The sequence below is a fragment of the Heterodontus francisci genome, chromosome 17 (assembly GCF_036365525.1).
Source record: "Heterodontus francisci isolate sHetFra1 chromosome 17, sHetFra1.hap1, whole genome shotgun sequence".
NCBI lineage: Eukaryota > Metazoa > Chordata > Chondrichthyes > Heterodontiformes > Heterodontidae > Heterodontus > Heterodontus francisci.
In genome coordinates this window covers 14,247,909-14,269,947 of record NC_090387.1, presented here as the reverse complement: position 1 = coordinate 14,269,947, position 22,039 = coordinate 14,247,909, and the positions used below count along the sequence as shown (strand labels likewise).

Sequence of the window (22,039 nt, the reverse complement as noted above, 5' to 3'; positions counted from 1 at the left end):
GATTATAAATCCTGTCTCTTATAACCTTTTCCAACATTTTACCCACAACCGAAGTAAGGCTCACAGGTCTATAATTACCAGGGCTGTCACTACTCCCCTTCTTGAACAAGGGGACAACATTTGCTATCCTCCAGTCTTCCGGCACTATTCCTGTCGACAATGACGACATAAAGATCAAGGACAAAGGCTCTGCAATCTCCTCCCTAGTTTCCCAGAGAATCCTAGGATAAATCCCATCTGGCCCAGGGGACTTATCTATTTTCACACTTTCCAAAATTGCTAACACCTCCTCCTTGTGAACCTCAATCCCATCTAGCCTCGTAGTCTGAATCTCAGTATTCTCCTCGACAACATTTTCTTTCTCTACTGTAAATACTGACGAAAAATATTCATTTAACGCTTCCCCTATCTACTGATTCCGCACACAACTTCCGACTACTATCCTTGATTGGCCCTAATCTAACTCTAGTCATTCTTTTATTCCTGATATACCTATCGAAAGCCTTAGGGTTTTCCCTGATCCTATCCGCCAATGACTTCTCGTGTCCTCTCCTTGCTCTTCTTAGCTCTCCCTTTAGATCCTTCCTGGCTAGCTTGTAACTCTCAAGCGCCCTAACTGAGCCTTCACGTCTCATCCTAACATAAGCCTTCTTCTTCCTTTTGACAAGCACTTCAACTTCTTTAGTAAACCACGGCTCCCTCGCTCGACAACTTCCTCCCTGCCTGACAGGTACATACTTATCAAGGACACGCAGTAGCTGCTCCTTGAATAAGCTCCACATTTCGATTGTTCCCATCCCCTGCAGTTTCCTTCCCCATCCTACGCATCCTAAATCTTGCCTAATCGCATCATAATTTCCTTTCCCCCAGCTATAATTCTTGCCCTGCAGTATATACCTGTCCCTGCCCATCGCTAAGGTAAACCTAACCGAATTGTGATCACTATCCTGTCCTGGTGATGATATTATTTCAACATATTGATGTGACACAGCCGATTATTTTTCCAATCTGGGCTGTCAATCAAATAATTTACTTTACCAATTCTTTTGACCACTTTATATGGACCACTGAACTATGCTTTCAGCGGTTCACACTGTAAAGGCAGTAACACTAACACATCATCCTCTGGTTGAAATGTTTGGGTCTTGGCATGCTTGTCTGCCTATTTCTTCATGGTTATTTGGGAAGCTTTAAGGTGTTCCTGAGCCACTTTGCAAGCACTCGTGAGCCATTCCCAGAACACGGATACATAATCTAACACAGAAGATTCATCCCTCTGTTCTAAAAACTTTTCTTTGGCAAGTTTTAGAGGACTTCTTATCTCATATCCATAAGAATTAAAACTGGTAGACAGATTAGGCGAATCCCTAGTGGCAAACAAAAGAAATTCTAGCCCTTTATCCCAATCATGGGGTTATTCATGACAATATGCCCTAATCATCGTTTTGAGGTCTGATGGTACGGTTTTTTCTGTGGCTGAGGACTTTAACTGTGTTATACCCTAATTATTCATAACTTACTGGAAAATTTTAGACATAAAATTGGAACCTTGATTCGACTGAATCTTAATTGGTAATCCATATCTAGTGAAGAACTGGGCTAACTTCTCTACCACTACCTTAGCAGAAATTGTTCTCAAGGGAATGGCCTCTGGGAACAGAGTAGCCATATCCATGATAGTGAGTATATATTGGTCTCCTGCTTTTGTTTTCAGTAAAGCTGTCTACCAACACCCTACTAAATGGTTCCCCAAAAACTGGTATGGGAATAAGAGGTGCCTGTTTTATGGCAGTTGCAGTTTTCCCACAATCCGGCACGCATGGCATGTTTTACAAAACTGCGCCAGGTCCTTGGAAAGACCTGGCCAGTAAAAATGTCGATCTACAGTGATTTGGTCTTCCGGATCCCCTCATGTCCCACTATAGGAATTTCATGGACTATACTTAACATTTCCCAGTGATACTTGGGCGGTACCACTGTCTGGAGAACAACCATCCATTCTTCATCCACAAGTCTGTGAGGAGGTCTCCACTTCCTCATCAGAATCCCTTTTTAAAAATAGTAGCCTTCTGGAACTCTCTTTGATTCGGCTTCAGTTAGAGCCACTCGTGCCACTTTATTTAACTCTGGATCGGTTTGCTGAGCCTTGATCAGAGAAGATTTACTGATCATTTCCTTCGGATTATCCAAATCCCCTTCAGATATTCGGCTACCTGCAGCCTATCTGACCTCTGCCAACGGAACTTGTTTAGCCATTGTTCAGGTCACTACACATGCAGGAGAAATTCCTCGAACTTTTTCCTGCAACTGTTCTCTCTTTGTCTTCACTTGGTCTTTCCGTGACTACTGGAGAAGCTACTATTTACACTCCAGTCAAATCATTCCCCAGGAGTAGATCAACTCCATCAACAGGCAAACTATGGACAACTCCGACAGTCACTGTTCCAGACATTAGGTCACACTCCAGGTGCACCCGATACAAAAGTACAGGTCAGCGCGCTCTCTGGTAGCAAAGTGATGCCTTTCCCCAGCAAAAGAGTTTGGGTGGCTCCTGTATCCCTAAGTATAACTATAGCTTTACCTGTCTCACTTCAGGGATAAGGAGTTACATTTCCCTTTGACAAGAATTCCCTATAACTCTCAGGCATCTTATTCACGACCCTGCACTCACAGCAGTTTTTGTACTTGGCCTTACAGCTGCAGTCAGTGCAGCTGATCTGTCATACTCTCAGTCAGGGCCCCTTTCTCTGCATTGGCCTTGTGTAACCCAATAAGTCCCATAGGTTTACCCCGCAACTTCCAGCATTCTGCATGAAGGTGTCCCACCTTATGGCAATGGTAACACTTAGGCTTGAGGACCTCACTTCCATCCTCAACATCTTCCTTTCCAGCCTGAGGAGGAGATCCCAGGGCATTCCCAGCTATCTCTTCTTGCCCCCGGCTACTTGCCTTCCTTTCACCCTCCCACCTTCTATCCTTCTTGGGTTTGTGGGGGTAATGGACAACAGGTTTCGGCTTGTAAACAAGCTTGTAAGCATCAGAAATCTCAGCTGCCAGTCTGGCTGTTGAAACCTTCTGATTCTTACTAATGAAGGGAGTGAATTTTTTAATTCTTCCAGGAGAATTATTTCCCTAAGGTTCTCATACATGGCCTCCACCTTTAGTGCCTGCATCCAATGATCAAAATTAATTTGCTTTACCCTCTCAAATTCTATCTAAGTATGCCTAGGCTGTCTCCGGAGATTCAGAAATTTCTGCCTATAAGCTTCACTAACTCATAAGCAGCGAGAATAGCCTTTTTTGCTACCTCATAATCTGCAGAAGTCTCCTCAGAAAGCATAGCATAAACTTCATGAGCTCTGCCCATCAACCTGCTTTGCATAAGCAGTGTCTAGCTTTCCTTCGGCCACTTCATCTGTCTGGCTATCTTTTCAAAACAATTGAAAAATGCCTCTACGTCCCTTTCCTCAAACTTCGGGATGGCTTGTACAAATTTAAACAGCTCTCCACTGGGTCCTGGGCTGGGGTCAGTTCTTTCCTCACCAAAATTTTCACTAGAGTCAAGGCCACACCTTTGTCTTAGTTCCAGCTTTTTAAATTCAAATTCCTTTCCTTCTCTTTCCCTTTCGTTTGCCCTTTCCTCTCTTTCAAGTTCAAATTTCTTCATTGTCAATTCTCTTTTCTGTTCAAGCTCAAGTTTTTTTCATCTCTTTTTCCTGTTCAAGCTCAAACTGCTTCATCTGTAACTGAATCCTAGCTAATTCAATTGAATTACCATCTGGATTGCCTTCTTCTTCTTCCAATTGCAAATGTTGTGCTATTACTTCAATTATGTCTGCTTTCTTAGTTCCTGGTTTTAACTCTAACCCCAATTTTGCTGCCAATGCTATTAGCCCAACCTTGGTTAAGCTTCTCAAATCACTCAGGGATAAGTCCTCCTCCTACAGAAAGGTAGTAGCAACTGATAAATTCACTCTGGTAATGTAAACGTTACTCTAATGCACAAGAAATCTGTTTTTTCCTTTTCCTCTTTTCAATTATTATTATTCTCCTTACAATTGCACGTCGTTGGCTTTGAGTTATCCCACTCAGAGCCCCCAATTATATGTTATGACCAAGGCGGCAGGAGTGCACTGTCTTTACTAGTTCCACTTCTCCACAGGTCGCAACATATATTTCCATGTTTACCCAGTTACCGATATGATCAAGCATATACTCTACTCTTTATCCCAGAATAAAATACACCAACCAGGTTTCTTTAATAAACAAAAAAATTATCAGTTTATTATAAAACAAGATTGATACAGTAACGAAGCAAAGCATTAACACACAGATTTCAATATGAAAGTTCCCTTTTTAAATACCCCCCCCCCCCCAACACCCACTCACACTGGTTACAGGAAAGTAAAGAAATCTTCTCTGCAGACTGTTTTGCAAAAAAAAAGAATACTTTGGCCAAATACTTGCTAATTCTTGAACGAAAAAGAGAAGATTCGTAAGGATGTCAGTTGTCCCTTTTGGTCTGGCATCCGGGTAGACAGAGTCAGGACTCTGGGATCTTTTCAGAAGCAGTTAATTATGGCGATGTTGAGAATTAGTCTGGTAGGCTTTCCAGGAGAAATGTGGTATCAGGCGTTTCAGTTATCACACTCTGGATTCGCAGAGTTTTTTCAAAGAAGTAGAAAAAGAGCAGTTGACACTCTGGATTTCTCAGGGTCTCTTCGAGAGGTGCAGGAAAGATAAGCTGGAGATTTCTTCTCAGCAGGTTACAAAACCAACTGCTTTTCAACACTGTCCACACCCCAAATGAACCAAAACAATATCTCAGAAGCAAAACCATTTCCTGACCCTCATAAATCTTGACATATCACTTCTCTGTAAACACATTCCCCAAGACACCAAGGTTTCTGTTGTTCATTGAGCTGAAGGCATGTGATATTCAGTAAAGGCTTGTTTTCAAACAAGACCTCTCAGTGTCCTTTCAGTGAACTGAGATCCAACAGAACTTTCAACAAAAAACAAAGTCCAGCATCTATGAAATCTTCAGCCTTCCAAATGAATCCATTTCCACAATTTAAGTATGAATGCTCAAAAAATATTTAGCAAAAAATGGAAGCACTTTCAAACAGATCATGTTGACTATGGAAAAACATGACAGGTTTAAAATGGAGATTAAATTATGCCTGCCCATCCTAGTTCAATTATGCCCAGCCTCTCACTCTCCATCTTTCCTGGAGACGACACTTGACCACAACTAGTGAACATATACAAATAAATATTTTCCTTTCAACTGTCTCCTCACCTCCTCTGAAGTCACTCACATATACCAAGGCAGAATTCCATGGGCAATTGCAGCCTTTCAGCACCTCACACTACAGGCCATTTGTAGGATTTTAGATAACAAGTATTGACTAGTTACTCAACCATGAGTGGCATCACAGCCAAGCAGCTATCTTCCCCACACATGTTTCAGAAGGATGGCCAGAGAGTGAGTAGGAGCAGAAACAATGACTGGCTACACCCGACTTCACGAGAGATTTTAACTTACTCAAAATGCATTCACTTGCATAGAGTTAAAACTGGGCTTTCCTTTTTTAGACAAGGGCAAATTGTACTGTTCAAGTTGTGATTGGCGAATTCAGCACAGATTCCTGGAACTTTCTGATCTGTGCAGGTTACACAAGGTGTCAGGGTGTAGGAAGCATTTGTGTGCCTGTACTTGTTTTTTTTAACTTGCTTTCAGTTTCTGACTGTAAATCTCTTGATATCTCTCGCCTCTGAGTCAGAAGGGTGTGGGTTCAACTCTCACTCCAGAGGCTTGAGTGCAATATCTAAGATGACACTTCAGTGCAGTACTGGGGGAGTGCTGCACTGACACTGTACTATCTTTTGAATGAAACATTAAACCAAGGCCCCATCCACTCTCTCAGGTGACATAGTTCATATGACATTATTTCAAAGAACAGCAAGGGAGTTATCCCCAGTGTCCTGACCAATATTTATCCCTCAACCAGCATCACTAAAACAGATTATCTATTCATTGTTATTTTCCTCTTTGTGGGACTTTGCTGTGCACAAATTGGATGCCACATTTCCTACATTACAACAGTGACTATACTTCAGTCAAGTACTTCACTGGCTGTAAAATGCTTTAGTACATCCTGAGGTGGTAAAAGGCACTATATAAATGCAAGTTCTTTCTTTCCCTTCTTATCAGCACAACTGAGGCAGAACTATTAGCTCCAAAGGCTGAATGGAACCACACGGATATTCAGAGGGCTGATAAAGGGAGCTTCTAGAGAACCACAATACTTATTCATCCTTCTCTATAATCTACCAGTCAATGCCTAGTTCCACAAATTCACTGACCAGGAATCTTCACAATGTCACGCTAATATGTGTGATCTCTTATATGACCTTCTCTTTCTTTCTTCTTCTTCCTTAAACTGCAATGAAATGACTTGCAGCCTATAAGCAGAGGTCAAGCTTGCGTTCTTCTTTCAATTTAGTATACTGTATTCGCTGCTCACAATGCGGTCACCTCTGCATTGGGGAGACCAAACACAGATTGGATTACCGCTTTGCAGAACACCTCCGTTCAGTTCACATGACCCCGAGCTTCCGGTTGCTTCCTATTTCAATTCACCACCCTGCTCCTATTCCCACATTGCTGTCCTTGGCCTACTGTAGTGTTCCAGTGAACATCAATGCAAGCTCAAGGAACAGCACCCCATTTTCCGATTAGGCAATCTACAGCCTACTGGACTGAACATTGTGTTCAATAATATCAGAGCATGACTGGCCCTTTTTATTTTGTTTTATCATTTTTTTACCATATGTGCCTGCCTTAAACTGGGTTTTTCATGTTTGTGCTTTTGGACAGAGCTGTTCATTATTCTGTCATTACCACTCTCTCTGCACTAATGCTTTGTCTTTCACGACACCTCTAGTACACTCTCTTTGCCTTTGCCCCATGACCTTGGGTGGCACAGTGGTGCAGTGGTTAGCACCGCAGCCTCACAGCTGCAGCGACCCAGGTTTGGTTCTGGGTACTGCCTGTGTGTAGTTTGCAAGTTCTCCCTGTGATCGCATGGGTTTCCGCTGGGTTCTCTGGTTTCCTCCCACAGCTTGTAGGTTGATAGGTAAATTGGCCATTGTAAATTGCCCCCAGTGTAGGTAGGTGGTAGGAGAATGGTGGGGATGTGGTAGGGAATATGGGATTAATGTAGGATTAGTATAAATGGGTGGTTGTTGGTCAGCACAAACTCGGTGGGCCAAAGGGCCTGTTTCAGTGCTGTATCACTCTATGACCTCCATGTCAGTTAATCTCTCCTGCCCTCTGCATTATCACACACCTTCACTTTTGTTCTCTTTCCCCCACCCCCGCTTCACTTGCTTAAAACCAACGACAATTTCTAACCTTTGCCAGTTCTGATGAAAGGTCACAGACCTGAAACGTTAACTCTGCTTCTCTCTCCACAGTTGCTGCCAGACCTGCTGAGTATTTCCAGCACTTCCTGTTTTTATTTCAGAATTCCAGCATCCGCAGTAGTTTGCTTTTTATGTTAGAAGTTTGTGGTGTCTGTGCGACCCAGTAACATTTTGGGCAGTGAAATTAGGAATTGAGCTGTTTGGGGAGCTGAAACAGGATTTTTACTTGCTCCGATACTTCCCCACACAAATGTTCTGAACTCTTTTATACTGTGAATGTAATAATAGAATCCAATAAATAACATTTTGCTATTCCGCTGCACTTGAGCAAGACCAGCTAAAGAACACTTACTTTGTGGTTGAAGTGTGTCGCCTTAAGTACTTTCAGCTTTTCCCTGGCCAAATGAATGTGACTCCTTAAGACAATCGAACACCTCGAACTTACGGTGGCTGAATTTACAAGTGAGCTGGAACAGCCATACATCGCTTCAGGGTTTTAATCCTTTTTACACGTCAAAGATTGACTTGGTCACTCTCATGTGTCAACTAGGGTGTCGGGCATGTCAAGGGTGAAGATCTAGGGCTAATCTAAGCTATTAAAGGGTACAATCATCAGGAAAGACTCAACAAACTGGGGTTCCCATCTCCAGAAAAGCGAAGGCAAAATTGCGACCTGATAAATATCTTTAAAATTAATGAACGGGTTTGACAGGGTAGACGTAGAGAAAATGTGTCCAATTGTGGAAGAGATCAAAACTAGGGGCCATAAATATGAGCTAGTCACTAATAAAAGAAAAAAAGGCTTGCATTTATATAGCACCTTTCACAACCACTGGACATCTCAAAGCACTTTACAGCCAATGAAGTACTTTTGAAATGTAGTCACTTTTGTAATGCAGGAAACGCAGCAGCCAATTTGTGCACAGCAAGCTCCCAAAAAACAGCAATGCGGTAGTGGCCAGATATCTGCGATTGAGGAATAAATATTGGCTAGGACACCAGGGAGAACCCCCATGCTCTTCTTCGAAATAGTGCCGTGGGATCTTTTATTGCCATTCGAGAGGGTAGACAGGGCCTCAGTTTAACGTCTCATCTGACAAATCTAATAAGGAGTTCAGGAGCAACTTCTTCACCTAGAGAGTGGTGAGAATGTGGAACTCACCACCACATGGAGTGGTTGACGTGAATAGCACAGATCTATTTAATGGGAAACTAGATAAGTACATGAGGACGAAAGAAATAGAAAAATATGAGGAGACTCGCATGGAACATAAACACAGTGGCACAGTGGCTAGCACCGCAGACTCACAGCTCCAGCGACCCGGGTTCGGTTCTAGGTACTGTCTGTGCGGAGTTTGCAAGTTCTCCCTGTGACAGCGTAGATTTCCTCTGGGTGCTCCGGTTTCCTCCCACATGCCAAAGACTTGTGGGTTGATAGGTAAATAGGCCATTGTAAAAATTGCCCCTACTGTAGGTAGGTGTTAGGAGAATTGAGGGAAGATGGGGATGTGAGAGGGGAAAAATGGGATTAACGTAGGATTAGTATTAATGGGTGGTTGATGGTCGGTACGGACTCGGTGGGCCGAAGGGCCTGTTTCGGTGCTGTATCTCTCTATGACCAGAATAGACCTGTTGGGCTGAATGGCCTGTTTCTGTGCTGTAAAATTCTATGTAATCTTCAGAATATAACTTTTTGACTGCCTTTCCAGTCAGTTTTTGGCCAGTCAAATGCCATTTTATAAGGAACTTATTCCCACCACCAAAATGGACAGGAGACAAAAGAAGACAAGAAGCAAATGAAAGGGAAAACACATAACAGTAAGTAGAATGTTATTAATTAGAAGGGAAAAAAAACAATAAATGTAAAATAAAAAAGACAGGGTAAGGAAGAAAGATTTGGAAAATATGGAGGGAGTACAAATAAAATATTTTATTATTAAAACAAATTATAATTGTATTTATTTTTGTTGTTCGGGTTAATATTACAAAAATACAAGGCATTCTTGATGCTTTGATTGATTTTCTTACTGTAACATTAGTGATGTTTTCAGGGTCACTTTGTGTAATTTGATAACTGGTGAACACCAGTCGTCCCAGGGAGATAGGAGCTTCCCGATATCTGCTGGAATCTTAAGGATTAAAGTTAGGAGCTTCTTTAGGGCTTTTGGTACGGGCAACAATCTTTGGTTTAAGCAGATTATCTGCTGGAAGCTAAATGTCACGTTTCACAGCACAATGGAATAAGAAAATGTTAAAGGGGTGAGTTAGAAATTTGTTGCTCTATTGCTGAAAAAAATGCAATGGCACAAAATATAACAGGGACATACACGCATGATCCACAGCAAGCTAATATACAACTTACTAATTATTAATTTATTTTTTACTTACTGATTTGGCAAAGCTGAAGAAGCTTTTTGTTTCTCCGGTAACCATATTTGATGAGCCTAGAAGTTGGTGAATACATGGTTGTAATGCTTGCAAGACATGAATGTTCTTTCATATTTATGTAACAACACAAACCATTTATTATTTAACTTTTGTGCTTCTCAAACATGCTCAGAGTCTTTTAGTACTCGCTGGACGTGAAACCAGTACTTACCGTATAGAATGTAAGTTCCCAGCGGTTTCAAGAGGCTGAGGCCTTTACCGGTGTTTTCACCACACAGGCAATCCAGGACAATGTCTACTCCATCAGGGGAGATTCTATAATGGAACCAATATGGACATTACTCCGGAATCTCTATCCATATACATAAACTTACACAGTAACAGGCCATTCGTACCAACTGTTCCATGCTGGTGTTTATCCTCCTACTCTACATCATCTAACCCTATCATTCTATCCTTTATTCATTTCTCTCTCATGTTGTTAGCAATTTAACCCTTAACTGCAACTACGCTTTTCGCTTCAACTGCTCCATGGGGTAGCAAGTCCCACACGCCCACCATTCTCTGGATAAGCACATTTCTCCTGAATTCCTTAGCGGATTTATTAGTGACTACCTTATAATTATGACCCCTAGTTTTGGACTCACAAGTGGAAACATCTTCTCCATGTGTAACCTATCAAACCCCTTCAAACCCTTCAAGGTCTTGAACAGGGGACCCCTACTCTTTTCTACAGATAAGAGTCCTAGCCTGTTCAGTCTTTCCTGTTACTTATAACCACTCAGTCCATTCATGCTGAATATAGTTATTACCTGGCCAGTTTTTGACTTAGCTGTTTGGAAATCTGCATGGTTAAACCAGACAGTAAAAGCACGAATGTTTTTGCCCCTCCCCAACTCTACTTCTGCATCTCAGGAGGTGTGGCTTTATTGAGGCCTATCTGCTTGCCCCACTCCCTCTTTGGGCATGGCTACATAAGCAATTTTGATACTTTCAAAAGCAAACTGGATATATTCATGCAAAAGAAAAAAAACTTGCGTGGATATGGGGAAAGAGCAGGTCATTGGAAGTAATTGAAAAGTTCTTTCAAAGAGCTGACACATGCATGATGGGATGAATGGCCTCCTTCTGTGCTGCAGGATTCTATGATATAGATGCTGAGGCTGTTTTCCCTTGCTAGAGAGTCCAGAGCCAGCTAGTCCCAAGGCAAGGGGTTGGCTATTTAGGATTGAGAAGGAATGAGAATCTTTGCAATTCTCTAGCCCAGAGGGCTGTGGATGCTCAGTCGATGAATATAGTCAAACCTGAGATCAATAGATTTTTGGGAATCATGGAATAAGGGGATAGGGCAGGAAAATGGAGTTGAGGTAGAAGACCAACCACTGAACAGCACAGCAGGCTCGAAGGGTCAAATCACCTACTCCTGCTCCTATTTCTTATGTCCTTATGAGAAGTGGCTGGATAGTAAATTAATATGAACAGTTGAACGTGTTGTTATGGAAACAATTTTTTTTCCAGATTCTGGATTCTCCCACTGAGGTAGAAAAGGGGTCAGCTGCTCTGGTAAGGATTATCACCTATATAAATACAGCAAATAGGCTGAGCTGTTTCAGTGCAGGAAGGGAAAATGTGCTATTGGGCATTATAAAAATGTCAGGTTCTTTCTAAAATAAGCAGTTGGATCTCTGTGTCAGAGAAAACCACCTTACTTTATCCCATGAGGAATTTCTGAGTGAAATGTGGCTGTCACACACTCGTTCAGCACCAGATAAGCTACTGGAAGGTCATTCCCTTTTTATGGGATCAGGATGAGGCCATTCAGCCCTTGAGCCTGTTCTGCCATTCAATTAGATCATGGCCGATCTGTATCTAACTCCATTTACCTTGGTTCTGCATCCCTTACAACCATACCTAATTCATCCCCAGCCTCAACGGCTTTTTGGGGGAGAGAATTCCCGATTTCCACTATCTTGTGAAGGAGTGCCTCCTGACATCACAATTTTAATGTTACGCTTCCTTGTTCTGGACTCCCCCAACAGAGAAAATAGTTTCTCCCTATCTGCCATATCAAAACTTTCATAATTTTAAATACCTTAATTATATCGTTGAAAAAGTTTCTATATTAAAGAGAATATTAATCTAGTCTATGCAACATGTCCTCATAATTTAACTATTTTAACCCCATTATCATTCTCTGCTGGTACTTAGTTCCTTCAATTCATTTCTTTTCCTGCTGACTTAAAGCAAGTGCTATCCACTCCATGGTGTGTGAGATACTTGCAGCCTCCACCTCAGTCCCATTTGCTTTACTCTCTGATTTATCCTGTCCGAATTTTGTGGGTTTGCAAGTTTGGAAAGATCTGTTCTTTGCAATGTTCCTTCACTGACAATTAAACCCTAAATGAGAAGACCAAGATCTATCAATATGAGCAACTTGTGATATAAAAAGAAAGCATCTGCATTTATATAGCACCTTTCATGACCTCAGGACATCCCGAAGCTCATAACAGCCAAGTGTTATCACTGTTGTAACGTGGCTGCCAATTTATGCACAGCAAGCTCCCACAAACATAAAAATGATCATGACTATGTTTTTAGTGCATTTGCTTAAGGGATAAATATTGACCAGGGAGAACACACCTGCTCTTCACTGAAGCAGTGCAATGGAATCTTTTACATCCACCTTAAAAGGCAGACAGGGCCTCAGTTTAACATCGCATCTGAAAGTCAGCACATCAAACAGTGAAGTACTTGTTTGGTAATACACTGGGTGTGCCAGCCTCGATTATGAGTTTAAGTCGTTGATGTGGGACTTGAACCTATAAATATCTGACTCAGAGATAGGAATACTACCATTGAGTCACAGCTGACACTGACAGCAAGCTTGGGCATAGAAACAGAAAATGGTGGAAATACTGAGCAGGTCCGGCAGCATTGGTGGAGAGAGAAACAAAGTTCACTGACCTGAAACGTTAACTCGGCTTCTCTCTCCACTGATGCTGCCAGACCTCCTGAGTATTTCCACCATTTTCTGTTTTTATTTCAGATTTCCAGCATCCGCAGTATTTTGCTTTTGTCAAATTAGTCTACAACAAACCCAGATATAACATGAGGGGCTGGATTTTATGGGCCTCCCTGAGTGGGTTTGGAGGCAGGGGGCCCTGTAGAATCGTGACAGGAGGTGAGGGGCAGAGAACCCGTTGCCACCCTGTCACCGAACGATTTTCCCAGGGGCGGGACAGGCCAACAACGGCCTTCCCGCCCAGAGGCCAATTGAGGCCCTTAAGTGCCCTATTCACAGCTACTTATGGGCCTTTCTCCCCAGGACTCTGGGATCTAACCAGCAGCGGGGGGGCCTCTGCCACGCCGGATGGGTGCCCTCCCTGCAGGCTTCGGGGTGTGACGTCCATCCACTGCGGGTAATCTAGGACCCATGGAAGACCCCTGCCAGCAATAAAACACACCTCCATGGACACCCTTCCCACAGGACGTCACGCTCACCCTTCCATTAACCCCTCACTGGGGCCTTCCGGACTGTCCCCGGCGACCCCACCTCATTTATCTGCGGTCTGGGGTTCCAACACCAAGGCCTCTGCAGTACCGGGAGTGGCCAGCCCTCCCGGTGGTGCTGCTGATACTACTGAGCTATTGGCCCTGTGATCGGCCTGCAGCTTTTGCAGGCGGGATCCCTGTTTTTAAAGGGTCGGAGATCCCAGCGTTGGAAACTTCGCCTCCGGAACAACAGAGGATCATGCTGGGGTGGTGGGGGTGGGGTGGGGTGGGGCTCAGAAACGCCAAGGCGTGGTTCCCCATGCCTTTTTGGGCCCTGTGCCGGGAGCCCCACCAGCTGCACAAAATCCAGCCTGAGGAAAACCCCAATGGTGGAGACCCTATCCCAAAATGTTATTTTCTGGAAGAAATCTATCTAATTTGAATGAGTCGATACTAAGTGATTCCACAGTCTCCCGACTGAAATAATGTTCTTGCAGATTAGTATTGCATTTACTCCCCTTTAAATGCGGGCCCTGTTCTCTGGTTCTACTGTGCTGGACACAGCTTGTTATTGTCTGGATTATCCAGTCTGTTTCATCTGGCCTGGACAATACATTTTCACTGCCCCTGGTTCTCAGTTGATAAATGAACTGCTCATTTCAGGACTGGGCGAAACAGACAAGGAAGGTCTAGCTTTTATGTTTAGGTTGTGCTACGTTGACCTCAGTTGAGCAATAGCTAAGGGTGTTTTGATTGGCCTCAGCTGTTAGGATCAGAAGAGAATAAATCAGCTGAAGCCCCCACTCTTAAGTATTACTTTGGACATGTGAATGACAGTCAATCAGACAAGATAGTTTGGTTTAACAGACCGAATAATGGAGCGGGACCTTTTTCAGAGGAGCCTGCAAAGTGGAGCCATGATTGAAGAAGAGTTTAGAAAAGGGTGGTCAGGTTCTTTGCGCAAGCTGAGACACCTCAATATTGTTACTTTATAATGAGCAATACGACTATTCTGTTCGATGGCGTCATGAGTCACCACAAAGCAGCTCACTTGATCAGCACCCCATCCATCACCTTAAACATTCACTCCCTCCACCACCGATGCACAGTGGCAGCAGTGTGTATCATCTACAAGATGCACTGCAGTAACTTGCCAAGACTCCTTTAACAGCACTTTCCAAATCCGCGATCTCATTTTCATGCTAATGTATTTCTATCAATATTACTTACCTCTGATTGAGTCATCTGTGTTTGGTCTCCACGTAGATGGTACTGTTTCCAAGTTACCTCTTCTCAAGGAACACAAGGAACAGGATTAGGCCATTCCACCCCTCAAACCTGTTACACCATTCAATGAGATCATGGCTGATCTGCATCCCACTTTGGCTCCATATCCATTAACACAATGGATAAGAGGTGAAGGAAGCAGTAGGGGGTCAACTGGGAAGTAACGACTGAGGGGGAAAGCCAAAGGGGATGGAGTAAGGGGAGGATACAGGATACAAAGGAGATACACGGAGGATGGAGAGGATAGGGAGGTGAAGAATGGGGGAAAGAACTTTGAGGGGACGCCATGGAAGGATAGCAGGACAGAAGGGGTCATAAGGCTGAGGAGAGAAGAGGTTGGAGATGATATGGGAGGGAGGGGATAGTTGGTGGAGCCAAATGGAAAGGGGGTGAGGAAAGGAGGTAGGATGGGGACTTGGGTGAGTGGAGGGAAGAACATGGGTAAATGGCTGGTTGGAAAAGATGACATGGGCAAACAGAGATGGGGTGAGGTGTTGGAGGAGGGGGAAAGTAGGAGCGGAATGAAGATAACTTCGCTGTGGGAGAAAGAGAGGAACATGGAAAACGCAGATTGAGGTAGGAATTTTCATCATATGTCAAACACAGGCATTACTTCCAAATTGCTGTGTATTTGTGCTTAGAAAGCCAAGCAATGACGAATCAATCAGAGCTTCATTAACTGTCATGTAAAGCTCTGGTCTACCGGCTAACGTGATGTTTATCTTCTATCAGTAAGAACACTAGGTGACTGGGGCTGGGGGGAGACGGTGGTGTGATGGTCATGTCACTGAACCAGTAATCCAGAGGCCCAGGCTAGTGCCCAGGGGACATCGGTTTAAATTCCACCACAGCAGCTAGTGGAATTTAAATTCAATTAATTAAAACAAATCTGGAAATAAAAGCTAGTCTCAGTAATGGTGGCCATGAAACTATTATCAATTGTTGTAAAAACTCATCTGGTTCACTAATGTTCTTATAGGAAGGAAATCTGCTGTCCTTACCTGGTCTGGCCTACATGTGACTCCAGACCCACAGCAATGTGATTGACTCTGAACTGCCCTATAAAATGGCCAAGCAAGCCACTCAATTGTCAAGGGCAATTAGGGGGGCAACAAATGCTGGTCTTGTCACAATGCCCACATCCCATAAAAAAGAATATAAAAAAACTAAGAGGGGGAGCAAGGCAGGAAAACAGGAACAGTAGAGAAGGCAAGAAGAAGGGAAGGAGGTCAAAGATATACAAAGGAAAAAAGGGGGAAGGGAACTGGAAGGAAGGAATGAAAGAAATGGATGAAAAGATTTTACACTTGCTATGATCAGGTGGGCAAGGGGTCTAGGGATCCCTATCAGCCTTCACCTGGTCTTACTGTAACAGGGTTTAATTTTTAAAACACTGCGTTTTTAGCTCCCCCTTGATGAATCCTTGTTCACCGCTTTCCAATTATAAGGCAAAGAAACCAGCACAAACAGGTTTTCTTAGGTTTAAAGAAGAAAGATTGAAATTTATTAAACTTAAACTCTAATTCGGTTGACGCCTACGGATACACGACAATAGCATGCATACGCGATATGCACATGCAAATAGAGACAGAAAAGAACAGAAGAAAAATAAAGTGGAAAAGTTTGAGGCAATATCTGAAGAGTTTTTGTTACGGTTCTTTGAGCTCACTGTAGAGTCCTTGATTGTAGGTAGATCTTGCTTTTTGTTGGAGCCAAGTATTCTTCTTAAACCTTTTTCACTGTAGGAGACTTTTCTCTCTTGGGGTTCATGTGTCTCCAGAGTGAATTCAGAGGCTTGTGAGGAAGAGATGGGAGAAGACAGGAGTAGTCTTATTACTCCAGGAGCAAACAGACACTCTCTGAGTTCAAACTGTTTGAACAATTCAGAAATATCCAGCTTGACAAGCAGGTTAGTCATATGACTAACTGGTCTGACCACGTCTTGGATTGTATCACCTTTGCAGTCTCTGGAATGCTCCTCTTACACACAATAACTGGTGATCAAGGTCCATTGCGGGTTGACTGTGTCAGGGAATGGTTGCTTGTCCTTCTAAGCACCATCTGCTCATATGCAAATGTCTTTCCACCCATGGTTGATCTGTTTAACAAGTCCTTTCTTCACTCCAGTAACAGTTTAAAATCAATGTTTGTGACAAAATTAATGTGCCTCATTCTTGGCAGGTGGGGGGCTGCATGGCACACTCTTTTGGTTTCCTATCTTATCCTTATTAAACCAGTCACAACACAACTCAATTGCAGTTTGAATGATTTCAGCAAACTTAATTAGTAGAAAATGCTGATGTCTTCCAGTTACTGTTTGGTACCCACAGATAGCCTGAGGTATTTCCATGATGATTATGATGTGAATCAATGATCCAGTGTTTCTTCTTCATGTATTATCAGGCCAGAATAATGCTTACAATGTAAGATTCCTGAATGAACACAAGTTAATGTCCAATCTGAGACCAGTTTTATGCTGTGAGTTGAGAACTGTTTTGAAATTGCTTTAATTTGTTCCAGCAAAGAATCTTAAAAGACATCAGAGGAGATTATCCTATCTGTCTTCCCTGGAGTTAAAGCCAACATCCCTGAGGTGTAAGAATATTATAGCACATGGCAACGCAACATCTGCTTCCCTGATTGCTGCTGAGTGAATTGGATTTATCTTTGTTCTTTCACATCAGTCCTAAGAAAACACGCAGCATTCTTAAAGCAACATCCTGCAATCAGTTTGCCTGATATTTGAAGGTTTGCATATGCACCCGAACTGTTCAAGGAGATGCTTTATTTTTTGGCCATGATTTGGCTATTGAAATTTGGGTAGGGATTCTCCTTTCCAGGGTGAAGTTAGACGCCTTTCAGCACGTCTGAATCCACCCCAACTCTGACCCAACTCTCTGAGGTGGGACTTATCAGAAAGCTCAGGCTCTCAGCAGTATTCCAGCAAGGGTTATCTTGACGGTGATCTATAGATACTACTGCAGTATCAGAAGAGCTGGTGTGGGGCACTAACAGGGCAGAAGCACCCTAAAGATCAGAAGAGATGTCCCACTGAAGGCCTTGTCTGAGACCACAAGTCTTTGGTAGTTAGGTGTTGAGGGTCAGACTGATGGGACAGCAAGTTGTTACCAAGTCCTCTCTCTAATGCCTCATTCTGGAGCTCACCAGCACCTGTTGGCCAGGAAATGGCAGTAACTCGGGAGCAGCCACCTTCACCCGATTCCCATTTACATGCAGTAGGTGGAGAAGGAAAGGTCAGTGAATTTCCCAGTGTGGGTGGAAGAAGGGAACTGCAGGTCAGGCAGTGAGGCACCCATTGGTCTCATCATCTCACATTTTCCTTGAATCCTCCAGCATGATCCCACCCTATTTTACATTGCTAGATTCACCTGAAGGGTGATCTGATAGAAGTTTTTAAGATTATAAAAGGATTGGATAGAGTATACATAGAGATGTTTCTACTTAGTCACTAATAAATCCAGTAGGGAATTCAGGAGGAACTTCTTTACCCAGAGAGTAGTGAGAATGTGGGACTCGCTACCATAAGAAGTAGTTGATGCAAATAGCATTTAAGAGGAAGCTAGATAACTACGAGAGAAAGGTATAGAAGTATGTGTTGATGTGGTTAGATGAAGAAGGGTGGGAGGAGGTGTGCACGGAACATGGACCCGGTGAGCTGAATGGCCTGTTTCTGAGCTGTACGTACTTTCTAATACTGCTCCGTTCAGTGTTACTAGGTAAGTAAAACTGCACAACTACGCCTCAATGCTGCAACCAAACATCCCGATCAAGGATTAACTGTTACCTTCCTGGGTAACTGTGCATTTATTTGTGCACTGATTCCACCCCCTCCCCAGCCTGTGCGTTAGGTTGAATCAGGCTGTTCACAGCCTTGACACCAAGCTGAGCTTCCAAACCCATACTCTCTCTATCACAAAGACCACCTACGTTCACCTCCCGAGTCAACCAACTCAACCCTGCCTCAATCCATCTGCTGCTAAAAAATTCATTCATGCCTTTGTCACCACCAGACTAAATGATTCCAATGATCTCCCGGCCGTTCCCCCATCCTCAATCATTAGGCATTTAGCTCATCCATACCTCTGCTGCCAGTATAATAACCCAAAGCACCCTGCTCATCCATCACCCCATGTGGTCTCTGACCTACACTGGTTCCCTGTCCACCAATGTCTCAAATTTTAAATTCTCATCCTCTAACTCTACTTCTTATGAATATACACAAATACATTGTGTATCCCCGAGGACTTCTAAGAGTATCAGAATCCCACATGGAATTTCTGGCATTTTACAGTATCACCTTAAAGGCTTTCACAGACGTTCTCAGTTCAAAACAGTGCAAAAAATAATTGAGTGCAGAACATGACACGGACACAAATAAGCTGAGCAATTGGACAATGTCATTGCTGAGGTGTATAGGCTGATGCAAGTGGGGAATGACCCAGGAAAACAATTTGTTGCAATGTTTGGAATGAGAGCTTGCTTTGATATGTCTTCCTTTAATCATTTAAATTGATTTTTTCCCCCACTCTTAGCATTGCTTTTTCATCAAAATAGTTACAATGTTAGAGTGAACCCATCAGGATTTTATTTTACTTTTGGTCCTTAAAGGTGGCTTTCTTGTGACTGAAACAACAATGGAAGTCCTGTTATTTTACTGAAAGTTTTTGGGCTAGAGATTGCAATAAGAATAATAGTGAGGCTGACAGCGCTGACCGTTATAGAGGGTTAAATCGAACAGCAGCTTCACGTGTCTGCAGAAATCCAGAAGTTGCTGTCAGAGATACTCTGTTGCTTCACAGGATATGCTGTTGCAGTCATTGCTGATGGGCTCGGCATTGAAATAAAATTGACCTCGACTTACTGTCCTTACCCACTCGTTCTGCACTAAAAATGGCTGAAAAAGTTAGAGGTTTTTTTTTTAGCGGTAAGGAAAATCAGTCGGGATGTATAGGTGGACGCTTATCCACAACTGTCAGCTTTCCACCACCAGTGAAAATCTGCTCCTGAATTTCTAAAGTGGACGATGTGTCTCCACTCTCTCACAAGTGCCATCCTTCACCTCGATAAGCACAGAAGCCCATCCCAAAAATAATACGCAAAAAGAATTTCAAAGTCAGAATTAAAAGCCTCACACTCTTCATCAACTCCCATTAAATGGGTGAGTTAAAATTCAAGTGTTTTGACTGACTAATTCATAGAATTACAAAGAAAACACAGCACAGGTACAGGCTGTTCAGTCTAACCAGTCCATGCTGGTGTTTATGCTCCACTCAAGCCTCCTCCCATCCTTCCTCATCTATCAGCATAACTCACTATCCTTTCTCCCTTATATGCTTATCTTGCCTCCCCTTTCATGCTCAATCACACTTTGTGTTTATTGATATAAGAAGTTAAGCCCAGACTAAGAACCATTGAGACCAAAGGGGACTCTCCAACTTGATTTTCCCTTTGTCCCTCTCGTTACCTGCAGGGTCTAAATGAGCACAGTTCACCAGGTGACAGCAAGCTTGGAGCTCCTCAACCAGGCTGACCATTTCCTCACATTTGAGGCTGAGTATTGAGTGTTTGTAGGCCATTTGAATGTGGAAGGCATCGCGGCCCAGCTCATCCCAACATCTGCATGCACACCCTTTGCAGCCAGTGGGGGAAAGGAGGTGGTGAGTGGGGGTGGGGGCTCTCCCTGCGTAGTGATCTGGAATAGAAAGTCCAATTAATAGTTTCCCTCTCTTGGCTAAAGGAAGCAAAGCACCTTGATGCAGCCCCAGGTGCCATCCCAAAAGAGTCTACCACACTGAGCTTTAGCCAAGGATCGAACCTGTAACATTCCTAGTCTTTATATGCTTCAGTGCCACACCATTTACCCACAAAGCCTATTAGTGGAGCTCTCCTTGATAGTACCAGTCTTGAGAATTCAGTGCCAGTCTTTTTCAGCTCCTCATCTTGATCTGTCTTACCTTTTCACATCCTGCACATAATCAGCATTCCTGTCAATGAGGTGAGTGATGGAATCCTTGATCGCTTCATGCTTAAAAGAGGAAGCTGTTCCAAACACAGTCACATCTGGAATGGTGGAGCACAGCTGGGCAACAGCTTGACCCTGTAGCAATCACATTCAAAACAAACTTTAGTTTGGACACCTGACAGTGGCTTGGCAAACACATGTGCAGACTTTCCTGAAAACATACTTTTACTCTTGGAAAGGAGCTAAATAATTAGTTGCTGCACACATGTCCCACAAGATTAGCACCGAAGGTAGATTTAGTTTAAACTATGCCCAGTTGCTGCACCTCAGCTGCCGTCTTACACTTTGCCTGGGCCAATAATAAAATTACCCCTGAGTTCCTCATTAGGATCTCTATCCAGTGACTTTTGCTGGGAAGTGTGTTTATGTCCCAATCCAGTAACTTGAGTGCAAAATCTAGGCTGACACTCCCAGTGCAGTACTGTCAAAGGTGCTGTCTTTCAGATGAAATATTAAACAGAAACCCTCTTGGGTGAACGTAGAGGGTCTCACGGCCATTATTTTGATGAAGAGCAGGGAAGTTCACCCCGGTGTTCTGGCCAATGGTTATCCCTCAATCAATGCCTAAAAACAGATTATTTGGTCATTATCACATTTCGGTTTGTGGAATCTTGCTGTGTACAAGCTGGCTGCCACATTCCCATACATGACAACAGTGACTACACTTCGAAGGTGACTTCACTTACTGCACTACCATGCCACCTTCACCCACCAAATGGTAATGTGGCTGCTGTCAGTGCAGAAAGCAGCCTCGTGCTTTTTCAAGAGGGATGTTTTCTATCGATTGTTTCAGGTCTCATAAGAGATGACAAGTTCTGATCCTCGTACAAAACATTAGCCCATTTTTGTTCTTTCAGATGTTGCTGATCTGTCAAGCATTTGCAACTTTTTTTTTTCTATTTTTACTTCTTGATTCCAGCATTCATGCTTCTTTGGTTTATCCTGAATATTCTTTGTTGTTCTGATCCAACCAGAGCTAATTACTTTCGAGCACAGAAAATGTTCAATTACTTGAAAAGGTCAATCTCTCTATATCCTCAGAGCTGAATATAAACATCAAAGACAAATCAAATCAAAGATATTCCACTTCGTAGAAAGAAATATTAAGTAACAAGGTAAGTTAATTTTTTTTTTCAGCATCATTAAGACCTATCATTGCACGGAGGTACATCCAGTCTTCAGCACAGAAACAGGCCATTTGGCCCAACTGATCTATGTTATGCTTCATATGAGCCTCCTCCCCACCCCCCCTCCCCCACACCCCATCATCTAATTCTATCAGATCACATCAACTGCTCCAATAGCTGGTTCCCTTCTTCCCTGGCATTCTTCCCTTCCCTTTACAATCTACAAATAATTCCTAAACAAAGTTTGGCATTGCTTAGCTTTACTGCTTGA

At 43.1% G+C, this 22,039-nt stretch overlaps 1 protein-coding gene across 1 annotated transcript in view; it reads right to left on the bottom strand.

Moving 5' to 3' along the window:
* The window catches only part of vat1l (vesicle amine transport 1-like), a 181,655-nt gene that overhangs the window by 104,574 nt on the left and 55,042 nt on the right, over window positions 1–22,039 (bottom strand). The window contains exons 4-6 of the mRNA XM_068049865.1: window positions 20,574–20,716; window positions 10,031–10,134; window positions 9,820–9,875 (exon numbers count right to left, since the gene is read on the bottom strand). Of these exons, the coding sequence (XP_067905966.1) occupies window positions 9,820–9,875; window positions 10,031–10,134; window positions 20,574–20,716 (303 nt within the window). The remainder of the gene's footprint in view (window positions 1–9,819; window positions 9,876–10,030; window positions 10,135–20,573; window positions 20,717–22,039) is intronic.